The sequence below is a fragment of the Lissotriton helveticus genome, chromosome 2_2, assembly GCF_964261635.1.
Source record: "Lissotriton helveticus chromosome 2_2, aLisHel1.1, whole genome shotgun sequence".
NCBI classification, from domain to species: Eukaryota; Metazoa; Chordata; class Amphibia; order Caudata; family Salamandridae; genus Lissotriton; species Lissotriton helveticus.
Window position 1 is genome coordinate 337335554 of NC_136060.1, and position 23511 is coordinate 337359064.

Sequence of the window (23511 nt, forward strand, 5' to 3'; positions counted from 1 at the left end):
AGGAGTACTCTCTCTTTGCAGATAGTGAAAGGTAGTTAACGCAGGCCTTTGCCCCCATTGTAATCCGTCGTGCCTGCTTCTCTCTCCATTTGATTGATTGTTATCCAAGTATTTACTGTTTTAGAATTAGTTCTCTTTGGTTCATTCTCTATTTACAAACAAACACAGAGTCGCAATACTCTGTTTAGTCTTTGCAGATAACGAAAAATCGTGTAAAAAAAAAGAAAAGGAATCGAGCAAAATCAGTAGGCCACTAATGGGATCTCTTTTTGACCTCGCTAAAATAGAAACATTAGGAACAACCCCTCATGACAAATACAAAACTAGTGAGATGAACTGAACTCCACACAATGATGGCTGCAAAACAGCTCGGCTCCGCCACCCACCCCGCCCAAAATAACGATAAAGAACGGCTGCCATGATTGGTTGCGGAATGACCACGACGGAGCTACGAAATGGTGCTGCTCTCATGCCAACCCCAGCTTCAGTCTGAAACATCCAGAAACACTGTAGACTACCAATTCGATCAGTTCCGGTAGCGCCCCAATGTAACCCGGTAGAGAAGAACTAGCCCTCCCCTCTTTGACTGATGGTTCTTGTTGCCTGTCCCTTCTGTTGTCATTTAACAGAACTATTTAGCCTGCTGAAAGGGGTTGTGTTCCGACCGCTGGTTGGTGGAGACATTTTGACTATATTCTGTACCTGCGTTGTCGCGTAATGCGTCATATGACGCGCCGCGTTAGCGCATCCGGAAGTCATCCGGGGCGCGCAGCGCGTAACGTAAGCATAACAAGTCATGTGACTTGTTAATAAAACTTTTCATTGGTTCATTTTACTTTTCTTATTGTAATGATGAAAGGCTTGGTCATATGACCTAAAAATTACGCTTTTCATTACTTCCGAACATTATTTTTTCTTAAATATATGTTATAATGTTCCAGGCTAATTTTACAACTGTCCTGCAAGTAAAATATATTCTTTTTTCGAGAAAAAGAGCGTTTCTTCGTCCCATGACGGAGCCGTTGAGCAAAAGAGGGTCGACCTGCTGTCTTAGTCGCCGATACGCCTGAATATGAGATTCTTATCGATCACTTTATGTTGCAGGAATAGAAAACACAACAGCCCTTGACCATTTATCTTTACTGCGTTCCTTCGTATTATACCTTTTACCCTTCATGTAATTGGTCTGCTTTATTTCACTTGCCTTTTAATGATTCTAAAACAGTCACTATTATTAAAAACTTTACCAATGTATATACTACTACCATGTTTTCTTTTAAAAACCTTTATTGTGAAAATTTCATTATATAAATACGAGCCTATAACCACGTGGGCCTGCCACAGAGCAAACTGTAATCGTATATGATGAATAGACATTTACACTGTAGAGGAACGTAACGGGCGGGCCATTAGGTTGCAAGAACTAAGGTGTCTAACAGTTACGGAATCGGTGGACGTACATTTTATAATTAAAATACGACAGGGCCAGTTACAATAAAATTATCTAGATATACATTTGCGGGCAAGTACCATGGGTGACGTTAATTCGAACTTTCAACAGTACAGTAATCAATAACACATCAGAACTTAATATCAATAGGGATGTCGAAATATTCAATCAATTCTCGTCCCCGCCCGCCATGTGCTTCAAAACTGCATACGTATCTCGTGATTTCAAGGTTCTGCAACCAGTACACAACAAGGAGTTACGAGTCCCATTTATTCCGGCGCCATTTTGGGCGAGGACGGGCAGGTCCAGGATATATTCAAAATGTCTCTACCAACCATCGACTATGATGATGTTCATATGCTGTATTTATTAGAGTAACACTCATCTGTCCACATGAAATTAATTTGCCACACTCTAAACATGTCATTTTAATCTTTCCAAAGTTCTTCTAAATATTTGGGACCGTTTCCCTTGCCTCTGAAGCTCTCAGTGCCACTTCTTTGATGAATGTACTAGCAGGTCAGGGGTTCTCCTCCAAATCTCTCTTTTATGCAGCACTATAATTAATTGGTGCCACCTCTCCATATGACGATGCATGGTATAGTTACCACAACTATATTTTTTTTCGGTTCCTCTGGAGAGTTCATCGTGGCAGATGAAGCGTGTAACGTACCGGGCATTTACCTTTTTTTGCATGTACAGGAAAGGAAAAAAAAATCGAGCGTCCGAGTTCTAAGGTGTCCCAGGGCCATTTTAGTGGACCAGGCCCAAATCCAAAGAACAGGCCGCCATTTTGAGAGTCCTCTTGCAGCCGCCTGTCGCTGTAGCATGAAGAGCAGCCGAAACTCAGCTGAATGGCAACTGAAACGGTAAAGGGGCGCCCCACTACAGCAGACGAGCCTCCACCTAGGAAGGCCCATTCACGCCGGCTCCCCCCCCTTTCGGGCACCCCACGCCGTTATTCGGAGCAGTATTGTAGGATGGCCACACCAGTGCGGCAACTTGCTAGACATCACCTCGGTGGTAACCGAATCTCAACGCCTTGTGGTGTCTCCTATTCAGAAAACATTGTTATGCTGCCTTCGACCTATTCGCCGCAAGTGCGCACACAACTCAACTGCATAGCTTGCTAGACACCACCTCGGTGCCATCCGGATCTTGGAATGTCAGCACCTTTTGGTGTCTTCTCTTCAGAAAATATTGTTGCGCTGCCTTTGGCCCCATTCGCACATCGGTCCGCTACTGACGCCATCTCACAGGCTAATGGGGCGCCCCACGCCGAGTTTCAGCATTGTAGAATAACCACACCAGTACAGCAACTTGCTAGACATCACCTCGGTGCCATCCGGATCTCGGCGCCCCACTGCAGATGAAGTGCCTCTCAACTATGAAACCACCACGGTGACATCCGGATCTTGGCGCGTTGTGCTGCCTTCGGCCTATTCGCACATCGGTCCGCTACTGACGCCATCTCACAGGCTAATGGGGCGACCCACGCCGAGTTTCAGCATTGTAGGATGACCACACCAGTACAGCAACTTGCTAGACATCACCTCGGTGCCATCCGGATCTCGGCGCCCCACTGCAGATGAAGTGCCTCTCAACTATGAAACCACCACGGTGACATCCGGATCTTGGCGCGTTGTGCTGCCTTCGGCCTATTCGCACATCGGTCCGCTACTGACGCCATCTCACAGGCTAATGGGGCGACCCACGCCGAGTTTCAGCATTGTAGGATGACCACACCAACTTGCTAGACATCACCTCAGTGCCATCCGAATCTTGGCATCTCAACGCCTAGTGGTATCTTCCATACAAAAAATATTGTTACGCTGCCTTTGGCCCCATTCGCACATCAGTCCGCAACTTAGACATCACCTCGGTGCCATCCGGATCTTGGCATCTCAGCGCCTTGTGGTGTCAGTCAGAAAATATTGTTGCGCTGCCTTTGGCCCCATTCGCACATCGGTCCGCTACTGACGCCATCTCACAGGCCAACGGGGCGCCCCACGCCGACTTTCAACATTGTAGGATGGCCACAGAAGTGCGACAACTTACTAGACACCACCTCGGTGCCATCCGGATCTTGGCGCGTTGTGCTGCCTTCGGCCTATTCGCACATCGGTCCGCTACTGACGCAAACTCACAGGCCAACGGGGCGCCCCACGCCGACTTTCAGCATTGTAGGATGGCCACACCAGTGCTGCAACTTGCTGGACACCACCTCGGTGCCATCCGGATCTTGGCGCGTTGTATTGCCTTCGGCCTATTCGCACATCGGTCCGCTACTGACGCCGCCTCACGTGCCAACGTATTTTCTCCGCATTTTATACCCTATGCCGCATAACAGGTCATGTGACTTGTTTATAAAACTTTTCATTGGTTCATTTTACTTTTGGTTTCCTAATGATGGAAGGCTTGATCATATGACCTAAAAACAACACTTTTCATTGGATGAAAACTTTTTTTTCCCCCCAAACGATGAAAGCCCCACCTTGTTTCTGGATGTTTCAGACTAAACTGGCGTCAGCATGAGAGCACCACCATCTCGTAGCTCCGTCGTGGTCATTCCGCGAGCAATCATGGCAGCCGCTCCCCACCAGAAGCCTGCAGGAGTCGGGGCCCCCAAAACTTTTGATGAATTCTCAAGGCGGAGGGGACGCTTTCGAGAATGGGGTCCAAGACCTAGCAGACAAGCGTCCGATTTCCAAGGTGTCCCAGGGCCATTTCAGTGGACCACGCCCAAAAAGGAAAGAGCCTGCCGCCATTTTGAGAGTCCTGTGGCAGCCGCCTATCGCTGCACCGCAAGAGTGGGCGCAACTCAGCTGAATGGCGGATTTTGACACAGTGGACCAAAAGCGGACGGAATGGCAACTGAAACGGTAAAGGGGCGCCCCACTAAAACAGATGAGACTCCACCTGGAGAGGCCCGTTCACGCCGCCTCCCCCGGGGCGCCCCACGCCGTTATTCGGAGCAGCATTGTAGGATACCAAAACCAGTGCGGCAACTTACTGGACATCACCTTGGTGCCATCGTTCTGCTGCCTTGGAACTATTCGCACAACAGTTTGCTACTGATGACCCACCCCCCGCGACGCCCCACGCCGTTATTTGCTGGGTGGCAACTTACTAGACATCACTTTCGTGTCATCTAGATTTCGGCGCGTTCTGCTGCCTTGGAACTATTCGCACAACAGTTTGCTACTGATGACCCACCCCCCGCAACGCCCCACGCCGGAAATCTGGACGTTGTGCTGCGTTGGGACTATTCGCACAGCCGACCGCTACTTCGTTGTTTTTCCCTAAAAATGTTTATATGTTATTACTATTTTTGTTTTCTTGTATATATTTATAAATTATTAAAGTTTTATAATCTTACTACTTTGTCGGAGTGCTATATATTTTTAATGTGACACATAATTGTAAAAACTTTGATGTACAAAGAGTCATCCCTGGAATCTTCCGCTTCACGCTCGGTCCCCTCCCCAATCACAATACAGGATGGTTTTCAGATAATAGCAACGCTTCTGCTGTGACGGATCTCATCGAGTGTGGGCCTTGATCTACTATAACTCCTTTGAAGAGGGGTGATTCTTTACAGCTGTGGCCATAAACTACATCTGCAGGGCTAGCTGATAGCCTAGGACCGGCCTGGACAATCGGACACAGAGGAAAAGGAGTGTCAGAGGGTGCGGTAGTGAATAGGGCGAAAGGGAGGTGTCGGGCGGGCACAGGGTGTGATTCTCAGGGAAGAGCAGCGCAGATGGGGGGAGGTTTATTACCCATGCATAAGACAGAGAGCGGGGGTGACCACTGCCTGGGTGAGATGCTTGCGAGGGTGGGGAGCCATGCTAAGGATCGACAGCGTGCACAGAGTGGGTCTGGTCAAGGCATCTAAAATGGCTGCCGTGCACGACAAAAGTGTGGCATTTGAAAAAAGACAAGATGGCGCACAATGTTTTTCAACAATTCCTGATTTCCTTCGAATCGAACGTTAACAGACGTTGGGGCATATTACCAAAGTTAAGCGATATTTATCCCTAACGATGCATTGCAAAGATTTTTTTACCGTCAGAAATTATCGCAGATAAACCTTGCTATTATCAAGGTTTATCGCAAATACGATAAAAAACTACCGCAATGCATTAATATCGCTGAAAACTCAGCGATATTCATGCATTACCGAGCTAATGCTCTTAGCCGTGTTATCCACCTCCCATTGGATAACATGGCTAAGAACTGCTCAGGGCAGCTGTTACTTTTTGGAGATATTCGCGCTTATCTCGAATATTTCCAAAAGTTGATAATAGGAGATAGCGATGTTAGCGACTGTTTCCAGTCGCTAACATCTTGGCATGCCCACTTTGCATGTCATTAGTGATAAATATCACTCACATGCAAAGTGGGACCCAAGATGGTCGCTATCTCCTACTAGCCGTCGCTAACTGGTGTTAGCAACAGCTAGGTAATACAGATATAATTTTATCTCCGCGAAGCGGAGCGCTGTTACAGATATATATCTTGTTTTTGAACGTTAATTTCTCAAAATGCACTGAAGCACATATATTGAGACATAGCAAAGGCACATCGGGCTACCAGTCCCTAGGAGATAGCGATGTTAGCGACTGTTTCCAGTCGCTAACATCTTGGCATGCCCACTTTGCATGTCATTAGTGATAAATATCACTCACATGCAAAGTGGGACCCAAGATGGTCGCTATCTCCTACTAGCCGTCGCTAACTGGTGTTAGCAACAGCTAGGTAATACAGATATAATTTTATCTCCGCGAAGCGGAGCGCTGTTACAGATATATATCTTGTTTTTGAACGTTAATTTCTCAAAATGCACTGAAGCACATATATTGAGACATAGCAAAGGCACATCGGGCTACCAGTCCCTAATATTTTACCAAGTTTCGTGCAAATCCATTCAGCCGTTCGATTATTATTATTATTTTTTTTTTTTGCCCCGCGGGGCCCTTTTAAAACCTCCACATCAAACCTAGGGGGTCAGCGAGGATCTACTATGCCCCCTTATGGTCATTTGCCCCTTCGCTTTGGCCTCCTCTTGTCTCTCGATCCTACCGAGAGACAAGATGGCGGCCGCTACGTACTGTTTGGAATGTTTACAGACACCGGAGAGCCAATCAGCTTCGCTTCGCAAAGCTCCGTAACGCGAAAAGTACGCGAAGCGGTGCGCTGTTACAGATATATATCTTTTTTTGAACGTTAATTTCTCAAAATCCACTGAAGCACATATATTGAGACCTAGCAAAGGCACATCGGGCTACCAGTCCCTACAATTTTGCCAAGTTTCGTGCAAATCCATTCAGCCGTTCGATTATTATTATTATTATTATTTTTTGGCCCGCGGGGCCCTTTTAAAACCTCCATCTCAAACCTAGGGGGTCAGCGAGGATCTACTATTCCCCCTTATGGTCATTTGCCCCTTCGCTTTGGCCTCCTCTTGTCTCTCGATCCTACCGAGAGACAAGATGGCGGCCGCTACGGACTGTTTGGAATGTTGACAGACGCCAGAGAACCAATCAGCTTCGCTTCACAAAGCTCCGTTGCGCGAAAAGTACGCGTCCTGGGCCGCTGCCCGGTCCGCTGTTACAGATATATATCTTTTTTTAAACGTTAATTTCTCAAAATCCACTGGAGCACATATATTGAGACCTACAAAAGGCACATCGGGCTACCAGTCCCTACAATTTTGCCAAGTTTCGTGCAAATCCATTCAGCCGTTCGGGCTAAAAGTGAGGCCAACCGCCCTATGGAAAACTCAATGTTAAAAACACGTTTTGGGACCCCCCTTTTTTCTCGGCCCCCACTGGACGAACCCCCCCCCAAATTTTCAAGGGCTGCTCAGAAACAAAATGTGCCATTTTCCTGAAAATTTCAGCCAATTCCGTCCACAAACGCCAAAGTTATTAGACATAGAATTTTCAAAAAACCCATAGAGAAAAAATCCTAACTATATATACCTACTGGCGACCGCCAGTAGGTAATATATATATATATATCTATATATATATATATAGATATATATATATATACACTTTTTTTAAGTAATAGTGCTGCACGGCGAAAGGTGAGTGACTGCACCCTCAAAGAGAGGGATGTCTTGAGGGTCCATTGGACCCCCTTTTATCCCTGGCGGGGGCTGACCTTAGGGGGTGCACAGACAGTGTGCCACCATTTTGTGGCACACTTTCAGTGCGAATCCTAAAGGCATGTTTGCCTCTGCACCCATGTGAGTAATATGACGGCGGCAAAGAGATTCCCTCATTTGCATGAAGCCAAGCCCCATGCAAATGAGGAAACGCTCTCTATTGAGTGGGCTCGTGCTGCGTGTGCCAGCTCTATCCATATCCTTCTGCAATACCAAAGAGCCCCTGGGGCATTCAAAGTGGCAGCAAGCGCCTGTTGCGCCTCCGGGGAACTTTCTGTAGTACGGCCCCAGATATAATGCTCAGTTCCTGTTAAAAAACACTAATCAAACTGTAGAACCACTATGGAACAGAAAAGCCAATAATGTCCTTCCAACTTCAACAAAGAAAGCAGAACCACAGGCAGAGACTAAGGATTAACTTGACATAATTGATCATGGTATGAATCCAATTATTGATGGCAGTGGTAAAACATTGGCTAAAATTCACAGACTAAAAGATGAAAAACCCCAAATCTTTGAGAATCATGTTTTTATATTGTAAAATGTAAGTATACATGTTAAAACTAGTGATTCAATACAACCTCTGCGCTCATTAGTTTCAACAATTGTCATATAGTGGCTTCCATAAAAGCTAAAATAACCCCACTTCCCTGATAGTATGAAAAGGACATAAGGAGTAAGAGTGCATGATATTGTTCCAAGACCTTGAGCTCAGAATGGGTGCAGGGATGTTTGCTACAGTTAGGAAAACTGCTTTTTTTTCACCTACCTCAAATGGCAAAGGCGACTCAATGGCTACCCCTAGATTGAATACGACAACACTAAGCTGGTTATATCATAGGCAACTCCTAGTTTTACGTTGCCCCTCATACTTCTCTGTATGCAGAAATAAGTTCGCTCGTTGGGGATGGGGATGGGTTAGCTTAAAAAAGAAATTAAAACGTACCTTCGTCTTTGGTCCTGTCTTGCATCTCCTTCTCTCTCTGCTCTGAGTCCCAGGAAGCAGGCAACCTCCCTCTCCTCCCCCAAATCGGATCACAATGCTGTAATGGCAGCATTGTGATTGGCTGGTACGCCGGCCACACAGGCATCTATGGGGAGGCCGTTTTCTCCATGCAGGCTGCATGCAGCTTACATGGAGAAAGCGGGAGAGAGCGTATGACTGGTTTGGCCTAGGGCAAACCAGTCAGCATCCACAACAGTGGGCAAGCCACTCCTCCCCTGTCCTGCAGCAGGACTGACCACCCACCCGTCCCCAACCAAACGCTTCTGCTTTCTCGCAGTGCGAGAAGCAGAAACATAAAATGGTATTATGAGTACCATTTTATGTTTCTGCTCCTCGCATTGTAAGAAAGCAGTGGGGCGACGCTCCTCTGCGCATGTGGAGGAGCCGCCCCTGTTGATGGTACTGACTTCATATTTCAAGTCAGGAATTGCAAATTAGAATGACAGAAGAGTACAATCTGAGAAATCTACACAAATCTAAAAGAGCAGTATGCCTCCTTCTGTTTGTTGGCTCGACAGTGTAAAGTACGATGAGGATTTTGCAGCTTAAATGAACATAACGTCATGAATCTTAGTTTGGAATGCTAACAAAGTTCGTGACAGTGAGGTATAGAAATGTGCAAACCCATGTAAATGTGCTGTACAAAAACTTCAATAAAGCTTATTCACACATTGGACTAGTTAGAGAAACATTTACACTGCAGTCCAGCAAAACAAAAATGAGATAGGCAATTTAAAGTTTGAGGAGACTAGAAGGGCAAAAAAGCTGTTTACATGCTTGAATACCTGCGATAAGTATTGTTGAAGATCAAAAAAATGCAAGAAACTCCAACACACTTTTACCAATAAAGACTTCCACATAGGCAATAAACATATAACTATATTTTTACCTTCCTTTTCTTTTAATTGTTGAATGTGTTTTCTCCAGCCCTTGGTTGATAAGAGACTGTCTTAATCTTGTCTCTAGCGTTTTCCAGGACTGTTGTGGTTTGCTGGATTAAAAAAAAAGTCAAATATTAAAGCTAGTTTTGAAATAAGCTTTGTTCTTATTTAAGAGTTGTATTCAAGGACAGCTGGTGATAGACATAACAATTCTACCTATCGAAGTCCTGTATCAATATCCTAAATCCAAATTATATTAAACCCCATGGGTGTGTGTCAGAAGATCCTCTACAGAGGACATACATAGTGTGTCCCATGGGGGTAGATTTTCCATGATATACTCCAATGGGTTGACTTTTTTCTAAACTATATTTAAAACACATCATTTAAGTCGGACATCATTCTGACAGAGAAATTCTGGTAACAGAACGAGGCATCAAGGGACGACAGTAGAGCCACTGGATGTTGAACAGTCCTTTTGTACAATAGTTAAAATTCCTGGAACAATATTACATTATTAGCAACAATCATTGATTTTCCAGTACCACAGCGCTTCATTAAAAACAGCAGGATCAGTTCTAAACACCAAACTTTTTCAAAATCATTAACATGCACTGCCAATAGAGCTTACAAGACTAACCATTTCTCATCGTGCCCCTCGGAGTATGCTTATGTTCCCAATGCAACGATATTGAGGTAAAATGAGAAAGCTCACAATGGCGCATAAGCAAAAAATATATTTACAATGGAAGCGGGCTATCTACCTACCTAAATCTTGGCTTTGGCCCAGAAAAGAAATGAAAGGCCTTTTAAGTGGTTTAACAGAATCTGTAAGAAAAAATAATGTCCTACACACAGCTTCCATCTGCTAGGGTTAGGATAGACCTGCAGGTGAATAGACACTTCTTTTAACATTAAGAGGAAGCACCCCACTTTGTTGAATCACTGGGCCCAAACGCTAACCCATATGTCTTACCTACTTTCAGTTTTCACTTATATCACTCACTTCACCTATCATTAAAGTAAAGTAGGCTATCTGAAGACGTTCTCTATATTAAGCAATGGAGGTATGATGGTGCAGATGTTGCTGTAACAATGGTATGATACTGGTTGACCGGGGTGTAAGCCCTGGTCAAGTAGCAATCACAATCTTTGTCAGGAAAAGGCACAAGCAAACCCCAAAGTAACCTATACTCACCCCCTTGGTAGCTTGGCACAGAGTAGTCAGGCTTAATTTAGAGGCAATGTGTAAAGTATTTGTGCAACACTTTAAACTGTAAAACCACCACAACAAAATCCCACACAAGGTTAGAAAAATAGAAGTTAATTTATAAATAACGCACTCTCAAAATAACACAAATCCCCAACAGTGGATATCTGGTCACACCGGAAAGTTGTAGGCCAGCCACAGGGACCCAGTAAGTCCGCAGAGTACCTTAAATCCTGAGTTGTGGTTCTTTGCTTGCGACCCTTGACCCTGCACCCAGCAGATGCATTTGTTATCTGAAGCCAAATGCACCATGCAGAAACACAATAACGCTATCACAGATTGTTTTCATTCTTCATAAATATTTCTTTTATTCTGAGGTAATATTCTGGGATGCCTTTTAGTTGACTATAAGGGGTAGATTCAGGAGTATTCCATTTGGGATCTTAAGAGATCGGTCAGCGACCGAGACTAGAACTGAAAATAATATGCATGCAAGACTTGGATAAAGAGCATCCTATGAGGTAGACAAAAGGCACACAAAGAAATAAATGCTAAAATTCATGAAGGTCATTAAAAGACTAAAGAACACATGACTATAGGCAGTACACAGCAGCACAACATGAGGGTGGAGAAAGTAGAGGATGGTGAAGGGTTATACATCAATTACAGCTCTTAACGATAAAAGGAATGCATGTTGACGGAGCAATTGTTAATACACAATAGATTTGCAGATAATTATGGCGAGCTTTGCATGAGTCACATTTAAAATGAATGATGAGGTATGAAAACCCTTGCAGAGCTTACCACGTTAGATGATAAATCACACAAAAAGTTAAATAAGCCATTAGATAGGGGTTACATAAAATAGGCAGTCATGGAGTTGAATGTAGAAAAGACCATAGTCCGAGATGGGCTGCCATATCCTACAGAAACTAACTGGTAACAACACTATTTGAAATGTTTAATGAGGTATATTTAAATCTTCAACATATGGTCTCTATGAGAGGGCCCTTCATTTGTAGCGACCCCTAAGCATGGGAAGGGTCCATTACACTGTCATTCATATAACCTTATTATAATGATGAAGGCTGATAATGCAATGCTTGAAAATATACGGGTTGGATGTTTGTCCAAGGTTATGATGATAATATAGATGTTGACCAGGCAGGGTTTATTGAAGCCAGAAATACATCACACAATTTCAGAAAGTCTTTCCTCCTACTAGAACAAATGAGGAAGATATCTATCCATCGAGCCAGGGCAAGTATGGACACACCTATAGCTTTTGACATAGTGTAAGAGGAATTCATAATGGCAGTGCTACAACATTTTGGGCTGGGTGAATGATTTAAATGAGGTCTTCATGTATGGGGCACATATCCCAGACACCTGCCCATGCTTGGTCAGGTAGATGGGCAGTATCTGGGAACGAGTGGTCACGACAGCCCTTTGCACAGCCCCATACGCACAAGATATGCTGATATGGGTGCTCAAACCCTTCGTAGACATAGAAAACACCATGTTGATGGGAAAATGGAAAGAAGGGGGTTGCGAAGTATTAGGCGATTTGTACGTGGGAGGCCAATTTATTACCCGGGAGGACGCAAATAACTCAGTTAAGCTAGGCGCGGGACAGTACCTTTAGTATAATAAGATGTCAGCCACTGCACGCGATCGCTGGCCTGGTTTCCTGGATGAGCGTGCCCCCTCTCAGATATTAAATAGGTTGTTGGACATTGCTGGGGGCCAGAGACTTATTACCCACTTATACAGAGGGATTCGGGTCGTTGCTCAGGCGGTTACCTCAAAAGCACGCGCTAGATGGGAGGAGGGACTTGGGGAGAAATGACCACACAAGACTGGCAAAAGGTCCACGAAGAGAAGAATAAAGTTAGCTCAAATACTCGATTTAAGCTTATACAATACAATTATGTTAATCAATTGTACCTCACCCCCAAGACCTTGCATGCTATCTACCCCACGGGTGCCTGAGGTTGGTGGCCGACTTTCTGCATATGGTATTGAGCATGCACAGACATTGTTCCGTACTGGAGGGAGGCCCTGCTGACACTAACACAAGCTACTGGATGGGAATTTGAAGGTACTCCCCATGAAGTGTTGCTGGGCCTTCTCTCTGCCCCTGTTAAAAGTAAACGTAGCTGTAAATTCTTATTCTTGGAGCTGGTGCTTGCCAAGCGGCAAACTGCAATTAAATGGCTGAATTCATGCCCACGAGTCATGGGGAATGGATGCGAGACATGTTGGAGTGGGAGACAGCGGACAATGTCAGAATGAGACATGCCAGACGGGACGAGAAGTTAGAAGATGATCTTGGACTTGCATGCAGGGGAGGGGACACCGGTTTGAGATGAAGTAGTTGACTAACAAAGAGTAGAGATACATGTCAAATGCACTGTCAAGCACTGTTATCCCGGGAGGCCCAGAAGCCTACTCAAGCCCAGAAAGTGTTGTTTCAAAATCTCCTAATTGAATAATGTGATGCTGCCTTGTCATACACATATGTCTACATCCAAGATCGTGCTAACACGTTATCACATCTGAGCTCCACCTGGGGAAGGAGGGGGGAGAGGGGAGAATGAGTTGGTATTACCTGTTCACAACATATCAACACAATGGTGTAAGATGCCTGATGTAACCGATCTTTGATGCTGTAAAATTAAAAAACAAATTGTGTTCTTTCATAATACAATGGCGGGATTTCTAGGGTAACCAAAAACAGTATGATCTCCGTTGCATGGCTGATACAAAGAGGCACTATGCAGGGATACCCACTGTCACCTCTGATCTTTGCTCTTGTCATTGAACCTCCGAGGAGATTGCTAAATCACAGACATCTACCTATGAGAGTTAACATCTGAAACATAAATCATGTGGTGCCAATATGTGCAGACTATGTATTGCTTTATGCCAAGAATCCAGGGATGACTATTCTATTCATGTATAACAATATAAAGGAAGTGAAAATATATTCAGGATTTAGATTACATGCAAGTAAATATCTGCTATATTCTATTATGGCTACTGATTGGAATAATACGGGTGATAGGGCCACCCATGTGGAGTTTAAAACATGTAAATATTTGGGCATATACACAAGTCTTGATGTGAAACTGGAGCTCTATGTTTGCTAAACTGGTAGTCACCGTCAAACAATGGCTATGATTCTTGCAGTCTGTGATGGGTCACATTGATCTCTCTTAAATGTGAGCGCTTTATATGTATTATACAATGTGTCCATGTTAATACATGAAAGCTATTTCAGGAAACTAAATTCCATATCACAAACACTTCTATCAGGAAATTGGATGGCATATATACTGCTGAGAAGCTTAAGACTACTAAGGGAACAAGGAGACACGTTTGCATATGATTTTCAAAAATAAAATTATGCTTCACAGCTTAGATATCTGATACCATGGTTCACGAGTGCACAGATAAGCCTAGAGATTGGGTGATTGACAAAACCAATACACTTACTTTTATTCCTGTTATTGACTAAAGTGAAAACATTACCACAACCCATGGCCCTTCAATGTATTCTTTGGAACGTGGCTACAAAAGTACAGGTACATGGTTGGATGTAAAGCACTACTATATCTTATTCCACCCAGTTATATTGGGCAATTAAATTAAAGACTTACCCCAAACCCACTGGAAAGTATATAAAGAAAAGGTAGACTATTGAGCTTTGCTGACGTTTGCACATGATGGGAGTAATACCACTTTTCTAGTGAATGCTTGGATGGCAGCAAGTAACAGGACCAGACTTTTCTAATAAAGTTGCAACTTAACACTAATTATGGAGATACATAAGGCTTGTATGCCAAAAAGCTCTAGACACACAGCTGGTTGTAGGAGAGGTAACTGATTTGGTGAATCACCGGAGCCAAATGACTGGAAGAAAAATGATAAAATTAAACTTATTTATTTTGAATGTATATATCAAACACACCCTACCCCACAACAGATGTATACAATTAACCCAGTTAATATGGATCAATTGCTACAGTGTGCAGGTGAATTAGGTACATACATAGAAAAACTTCTGAGAAAGGGTGTTAGTAAAGTTGAATGAACTGACATGATGCTGTTGTATGTGGTTCTTTAGTTTTTGATATATCTACTCAGAAGAAAGAGAAATCAACTAATCGCCACTGTGTAGTTAGAGTTTGGTCAGAGTTTCCATATGAAGAGTCTGTTTTGTTTTACTAATAACTTTGCTGTCATTTGAGGAATCTTAACAAAAGTTTCCAAACAAAGTACATACAAAAAAGTTCATCCACCTCAGCTCCTTCCTGGAATGTGTCACGGTGATCCATCAAGCGCAAGTGGGGGCCAAAAAAAAAGGTGGGTCTCAAATTGTATTTTTCCTATGCAATTCGCCATGAACAACGATACTGTAAACAAGGCCGGAAGTACAGCAACATTGGCAGAAATGTCAACCTGTACCCAGGAAGGGTGCTTTTTGTAATGTAGTATAAATTAGTTCTGTCGTTTTTGAGAAATTAAAAAGTTACATTTTTGTACATATAACGCCACGGAGTATCCTCGGACCCCGCAGATCTAAAGATAAGATCTGATTGGCTACCACCACGTGGTTACCATAACTCATGGCCTAAAGTAACTATAACTCCCACTCTCACATTGCACTGCTAATCATCTGACATAATACATCAATCATGAAATGTTCTATGACATCACTAAAAGCATTAGTACAACATCTGAAATAACATCATTGTTGCCAAGACTATGGATGGCGGGTGTGACATGCACAGCAAATGTGGAATTGGAGAGAGGGGCTGAAAAGAGCAAAGACAAGAGGGAGAAAGGAAAAGAGAAATGGAAACTAGTGAAGCACTCTTCTTGCCCAAGAGGAGTGGTCCAATGTTTTCAACTCTACTGCGTTCTTTACAGCACGATTTGGAATAAATTGCACTTTGGAATACAACCATACCTGTAACAGCTTTAGGGCATACAACACCAGTTACATCCACCACACTGCAGTGACAACAGCTTCAGTAACAGCTGCATTGACAGCAAGAAACACAGGTGCCACCGCATCACGGAAAATAACATGATCAGGGGTCACAGTATCAACCACTGCTGTAAACAAAGCATATGCCACACCAGTGACCGAGGCTGCCACAATGGTAGAGACAACAGCAAGATCAGCAGGAAAAACAATTCCTAGCAAGGGACAGATACCAGCAATAACAGCTCCAACAAAAGCAGGAATCACAACAACATCAGCACAGCAGGGTCACAGAGCAACCACAGCTCTTAAAACAGGCATTTGCAATGCAATGGGTCTTGCAATTATGAGATTTTGAGCTTTTGCCATTGTTAATGACAATGCCTTTTATTTATGCGTTTAAAAAAACCTGCAATAATAAAAGGCATTGTCATTTGCAATACCAATAGGTCAACGTTTCTAAAATGCAAGACCTATTGCATTGCAAATGCTCATTTAGCTATCTGATTTGCTAAACGGGGCCACTGTTATCTTGGTGCCCTGCCCCATTTTCGGTCCCAGTCCGACAGTGTACTGCACCCATGGGGCTCTGCACATTTGTTAAATGTGAAATTTAAATATTAACCCAAAAGCAAGGCTGAGTACGAAGTAGAGGCCCGAGTGAACCAGAACGTTTTGGATTCAGAACATGGCCAGACAAGTTATTATAGGTGGAACAGTCTTTCAGAGGCACCAGCCTTTCGTAAAATGTCCTTAACCTGACACACTGACTAACCTTGCCCCAACCCTACCAGTCTTACTGATGTTCGTATTTTACTGCATAACAATGCATTAAAGAGGGTGTTACGACAAGCCTATATAATATTCCTGGGTTGGGGGGGATGGAGCAGAGAATGGAAAGCAGCAGTCAGCGGAGAGCGGTAAAGCCCATCCTCTGGTGCAAGTGGGTGCTTCCCCTCTGCTCCCCTGTCCCACGTGCCCCAGCTTCACACGAGGCGGCCCTGGGGCAGCGGTCTCTGACCGGACTTGCTGTCACCGGGGGGCCTCACATGACTTCCTCTGACTCATCGCTTTTATGTGAGAGTATCAGGTGCGTGTGTGCATGTGCGTGAAAGCGTGCAGGGTCACTGGGGTTTTAGCAACCACTGTACTGTACTCTAAAAACAGCAACTGTACCCCACAAATCTTGTCACTATTGAGGAAAGCAATGTCACACCTTTTCAGTTTATTACACACAACAGAGAGTTATGAAAAGCAGATCTGCGAAAACCACACGGTTTGTGTTTTCTAAGCGTATATCTGTTTATTGGTTTTTATGCACTGTGTTCTTGTAATCCGCTTCACAGAGACGTGGGACTAAAAGCGAGATGGTGGTAGAGAGAAGGGAGAACGTGGAAAAAAACAAGATGAAACAAGCATTTGCATTACAATAGGCCCCCAATATACAACAGGAGGGTGGGGGGAGAAGGTACGGTCAATGGGGGAGGAGAAGGCACGGACAACGCTGCGTGACTATGAAGGAAGTAGTACACACCTGTGTAATAACGAAGTAAAGGGGCCAGTAGCCATCTGAGGTTACAAATGATGTCATGGCTGTACTAAGGCAGGACTAAAAATTCTATTATGGAATCACACACCAGCATTTACGAAGGACAAAGACAGAAGCCAATCAAAAATATGGGTGGAAAGTGGGGGCAGCTTGTCTCCCATAATCGACTACTGCATGCCTCGCAGAGCGAGCAGAGCATGTGCACTGCCGCTAATGCTGGACCTAAATAGCAGCAACCACATCTGCTACTGTGGCAGGTGTGAGAGCAATTAAAATAACCCTAAATTTTCTGGTTATATATACCCCATTATATTTATTATATTTTATATATTCGTTTGAGGACAAATTTCTCATTTAGAAATGTGTGCTACAATTGGTCTTGTTTGCGTATGTAAAACGTAAAACATTCACTTTTCTTTAGTTTTATAGCACAAAATCCTGTACACATTTGTGAAAGAGGGCTGCACTGGCTTCCATGTTTTTTAAAAAGGAAGATTGCACAGCTTCTACCTACATGGTTGAACGTTCAGTCACTGTATTTTGTAAGGGAGGATTGCACAGTTGTCACTATTTTGTGCCTATAAGGGATGTTTGAGCTGCTACTTGTTATTCTGTGCTTATATCATGCAAAGTAATCTGGGACTGTCACTTCTCATGCTCGGCCTGTTTTGTGCACAATGAGGCTTGCATGAATATTTTGAGCCTTGTATCAGCTCTGTTTACTGCTTTACTTATTTTGTGTCTGGGTAGCTTGAACAGCTGACTCCCATACTTTGCCTGTTTCTCCTTACTGTGCAGTGCCTATTTCATGCGTGGATGCCTTTCACAATCCCTGCTGTACCTACTTAGTGAGGATCCCTGATGCTGCAATTGTCCTCACAGTATCAGTATTGCTTGGGGAGGTTTGAAAAGATGCTGTCAGCAGCACTGTACCTCTTGTGTGAGTAAAGGAGGTACTGCTGCTCGTGGTCCTCATGCTCTCCCATTTTTCTAAAGGAGCTTTGTAGCATCCTGCACTTCTGAGCCCATTTTCTCAAAAATGTTTCATTATTGCTTTGGTGGTGTATCTGCTGTAAGTGAAGGTGGGATCTTCCACAGCTGGTTCCTTTGCTTTGCCTGTTGTGCGTGTAAGTAATGTTTGCACTGTTCTATCCACGGTGTGCCTGTTTTGTTTGTCAGTGACACTTATGTAGTGTCCTGCTGGACACAATTTAGTGTTCTTGTACATGCACCCTACACCCATCCATCACAGGCGTCACCAGTTAGGTGACCCTTCTAATAAAAGGGGCCAAGCGCACGTACCCATGGCCAGTTACAGTAACCATACCACTGTGTCTGCGTGCCTTATTTCCAAGTATGTGGGCCTAGAGCCCACTACTTCAGAATGGCGACAAGTGGGTCGATCACCACTTATGTGCTGGCAGTTTTTTCGCTGCACTTGCTGTCAGCACAACAGCTACTGAGAGCTGTGAAAAGGGGGAGAACAATTGCGCAGCACCATGATCAAGGTGCCTCTACGCTGCCAACCCTAACTGCAGAAAGTGAGGTCCCCCCGCCCCCGAAATACCTGAGTGGGCGAATAAGCTGTGCTGACATTTAGGCAGCCAAAGTGCCTGCAGGTGAGAGGATTGCAAATCAGCCCTGCCACATCCAGTAGCAAAGTCACCCCCTGCAGCAATTGGGACAGAACCCGCGTGAAGTGGGCACATCGCCCCAAGAAGAGGGTATTCCTTGGCTTTGCCCATAACGAGGAGAGCTCAGAGACTGTCCGTCTCCAACACCTTGCCATCCGCCTTTCTTCAAGTGTCCCAAAAGTGGGAGAAGCCTGCAGCGCAGTCTATTGATTCCCGCAGCTGCAGGTTCGGTGAGGCTGACAGACTCACACAGTGGGCTGCAGCATACCTGGGGACCTACCCGCTGAGCAGCAGAATAATCCCAATATGTGCCCGCCTGATGTCTCCCAATACACACAACAGAGAAGGTGTGATCGGGTTGGGCAGGAGGCCCAGAGCAGTACCGCCAGCTCAGGAGGTCTGAGGGTGAAGAAAAAGTTGAAGCACAGCTACATATGCAACTCCACCTGCCATGCTGCCCAAGGAAAGCGCTGTGCGGGTGAAAGGTGGATGAATTGGTGCGGTGGCCGTGTTCAGCCCAGGCAGTGGTCCACTGTGTGCTATGAAAAAGGAGAAGTCTGCCCTACCTTGGGAGAAGGTTCGGAGACCAGCCTGTCTCCCATACCACTTCCACAGTGCCAGCTGTGCACCAGATGAGAGAGAGGTGCACCAACGTGCACGCCAGTGGTCAGACACCCCCCCCCAACCCTCCCCCCCTTGCAGGTGAGAGGCCTGAACTGAATCACTGCCACATTACTCTAATAAATCGCATGAGAACAGGAAAGGGCATAATGAATCGGGGACTGCTTATTGTAGGGCAAATATATGTCTTTTGTATTTTTCACCTCAATGGCTAAGTATCACATCATTTCTGAAATAGAGACATGATTTCTTCTTGCATGGAAATGATGTACCAGAGAAGAGGCAAACCTATTGGAGTATTAGAGGCTGCCATAAGACAAGTATTTAAAAATAGGGGTGTAGCGCAGGCTCTTGAGGCGCGGCGTGGGGCCCCAGTCTATGAACTTTTGAGGTATGGAAGACTAGGGTGTTTGTACCTCATTAAATGCGGCACTGGACCCATCACTTTACGTTAAAACACTCTTTCATTGTTTGGCTTTTTAGACCGTTTATTTGACAATTATATTTTTAAAGGCTTCCGGGACAGCAGAAGGCCACTTCCGCTGAGTGTGCCACAAGATACAGTCCCACCTGGGGCACTCGTTCTTTGCAGTACGAGATCGAAGCTATGCCCCACCTACGTCGAAAGCCACGACTGACTCTTATACTAATTTTGTAGCTTGTAATATATATGTATTTATATGTGCAGTGTCTATTTTAAAGGAAAAAAATGCATAATACAGGAAATCTTTGGATGCGCTCATATTGTATTTCATATGAAATAAATATTTCTGACGCTGTGTTCCATGTTACTATTACAACAGATGGCCTGGGATCATTGCAGACAGAGTGGCACTGTCTATGGAATTCTCAATCTGTTTGTGATTTACTCGTGCGGATCATGGCATCGGTACATTCTACTGACAGTTTAGCATTTAGCGCCATCTGCTCTGCACGCTTGATAATTGCTGTAATATTTTTCTAGCTGTAAATATTTCCGTGATTTAGAATCAAGAAGTAAATAACTAATTCCTAATGAATAAAATTCAACTATGCATTAGGCAGAAAACAACAGGGCATCTATAAAAAAAAAAAAGGTTGTTTATATAAATGCACCACGCTTTCCGATTTACGTTAATAAATATATTCTCAGACGTTTGTCTCTCTCATATACATGATTTGTGCGCATATGCAAATATATATATATATATATATATATATATATATATATATATATATATATATATATATATATATATATATATATATATATATATATATATATTTCTATAGCTACAATACCCAGTGGCAGTTACCACTGGGTAGTTTCAGTTGGGTCTGCATCTCTGTAGGAAAAGCGTTTTTTGATTTCAACGTGCTTTATTAGCAAGTTTTTTTTTTATACATACCTAGGGGCAGATGTATCATCCGTTTTTTTGTCAAAAAAACGAGGTTTGGAATGTATCATGCAAAAAGCCTCGCAATAATAAGGAATCGCAAATTTAGCGATTCCTTAATATTGCGAGGCTTTTAAGAAATGGCAAATTGCGATTTCTTATTTGAAATGTATTAAGCATTTCAGTGTTGCGATTTTTGACTAAGAATTCGCAAATTACCATCAACTTGTAGTTGGTGGTAATTGGCGAATTCTTTTCAAAATGCACTTTTTTTAAATTCTAAAGGTGCCATATGACGCTTATACATGCCCTTAGGGCATGTATGTGCGCCATATGCGCACACATGTCAAATTCAGGGGTGCAGCAGGGTGTCCTTAAGACACCCTTGCACCCTTGAAATTTTCTCAATTTGCGATTAGCAAATTGCTAATCGCAAATTGAGAATAATTTCACATTCATTCCTATGGGCCTCCTGGCCCATAGAAATGAAAGGGAAATTATTCCTTAAGTGCGATTAGCAATTTGCTAATCGCAATTAAGGAATTTTAAGAAATCGCAAAAAAATAGCTAATTTCTACATACATACCATTTTGCACTTCTCAAATAGCGATTCCTTAAAAATCGCTATTTGAGAATCGCAAAATGGTATCTTGATACATCTGCCCCCTAGTACAGTAATAGCGTTTACGGTGGCTCGCGGACGCCCTTAGGGTTAACTTTGGTGCTGTTTGAAGAATCTACACAAAACGTTCCAAAGAAAATCTCATCTAACTCAGCTCCTTTCTGGAAATTGAAGGGCTGATCCATCAAGTGGAAGCCAAGAAAAAAGGTGGCGTTCTAAAAGAAGTTTCCCCAATTAATTTTTCCATTGCAAAATTGACCAAAGATTTCACAAAAACTCCGGAAAGGAATCACCAACTTGGGCAAAAAGCAAGATTTTGGTCCAAAAAGCATGGTTTTTGTGATTGGGTGTAAATCTGTTCAGTAGCTTCAGAGAAATTAAGCTAAAAAACTTTGTGTATTTATTGCTGCAGAGGATTCGCTGACCTGGGAGATCTTTTGATAAGATCTGATAGGTTATCACCATATCAACAAAGATGTGGCAGCAGCCATTTTAGGATTCTCAAAAAAGGTCCGCAAAAATGAAAAAAACAAAACTTACGGCACCACAATAAGTATACCTTGCCTCTCTAATCCTCATGAAGGGGCCAAAAACATGTTTTTTTGTTATTTTTCTGCACATTTGCATATTGAAAAACAAGCCCCCTAGGGTAAGCCAGGGCACGGAGTGGCACAATCAATTTATTAGTGGAGTGGGGTTTGCAGCCCCTCTTCCTGAGGCTCCCACAGGCCAGTGAACTCCATCCACTGGGGCTGATGCTTAATTGAGGGGGATGAGGCATGCAGTCCACGACCCTCAAAAGGCCCTGAGGATCCCATCCTCCAGGGTCAACATTATATAAAAGGGGTGGGGACCCACAGAACTCCTCCCCAAGCCATAGAAGGAACGTGGTAGCCCATCCCCTGATGCTGAAATTCAAATTAAGGGGAGGGGAGCGTGCTGCCCTCTCCAAGAGCCACGAAATTTCCCAGGGACCCAAATCCCAGGTCCACTATTTTAAAAAGAAAGGTGGCGTGCAACCCCATCCCCCGGGGCTGGCTCAAGTGTTGCGTACCGGTGCCCAACCCAGCGCTGAAGGCCATGCGCAGTGATGGGTTGGCTGCCAGCAGGGGGTTGGACGCAGAGCGTGGTCACAGTCCTGGCCCTGCATCCAACCGCATGCCTTGTATGGCAATGAACTTCTTACTTTATGTTAATGAAAAGCCGATAGAAATTCACACAAAGATAAAGTGATGTTATGTTATATGAAAATGTGTGCTAAAGTGTAATGTTTTAAACTCTAAAAACTTTTTATTTCAGTGAATTTCTGGAGTTTTAAAAAAAATGTAAAGTAATATTCTATGACCTTACCTTACTATACCAACCCCATACGTTTATCTGTTGCACAGTGGTGGTTGCCACAGAGTACTTATAGTTAGGACTGGGTTCCCATAAGTAATGTTCTTTTTGAATTACTAATCATTTTGGTGGCATTCAACACTATATATACATATAATATATGTGTAGATATATATATTACCTACTGGTGGTTGCCAGTCGGTAGTTATAGTTGGGACCTATTTTCCATAGGAAATCCGCAACATTCTATTTCCAATAACTTTAGCGCCGAATGACGAATCTTTGTGAAATTTCCAAAACTCGTGGAGCGCTCCGGTCCGCTCCTATCCTGAAAGTCTCGGTGTGATTCGTCAAGCGGGAGCCGAGAAAACATGGGGGTCCCAAAACGTGTTTGCCCCATGCAATTTTCCATAAGAACCTTTAGTCGCAGCTACAACCCGAACTGCTGAACGGAATTACACCAAATTTGGCAAAGAGGTAGCCCTTGGTTCAGAGTCGTGCCTTTTGGTTAAATGGTGTAAATCCGTTCAGTAGTTCCTGAGAAAATCAAAAGTAAAATCACGTATATATCTATGGGCGCGGTGGATCCGCGCACCCTAAGCGCACCCTGCCGAGCACGAGCTGTATGCTAATTGGCTGTCAATACTCCAAACCAG

General features: G+C 43.8%; 1 protein-coding gene across 3 annotated transcripts in view; it reads right to left on the bottom strand.

The window, feature by feature from the left end:
* Positions 1-23511, bottom strand: part of EVC2 (EvC ciliary complex subunit 2) — a 526400-nt gene that overhangs the window by 22655 nt on the left and 480234 nt on the right. For all 3 annotated transcript variants that reach the window (XM_078678486.1, XM_078678485.1, XM_078678484.1), the window contains one exon: positions 9521-9622. In XM_078678486.1, coding sequence (XP_078534612.1) covers positions 9521-9622 — 102 coding nt within the window. The remainder of the gene's footprint in view (positions 1-9520; positions 9623-23511) is intronic.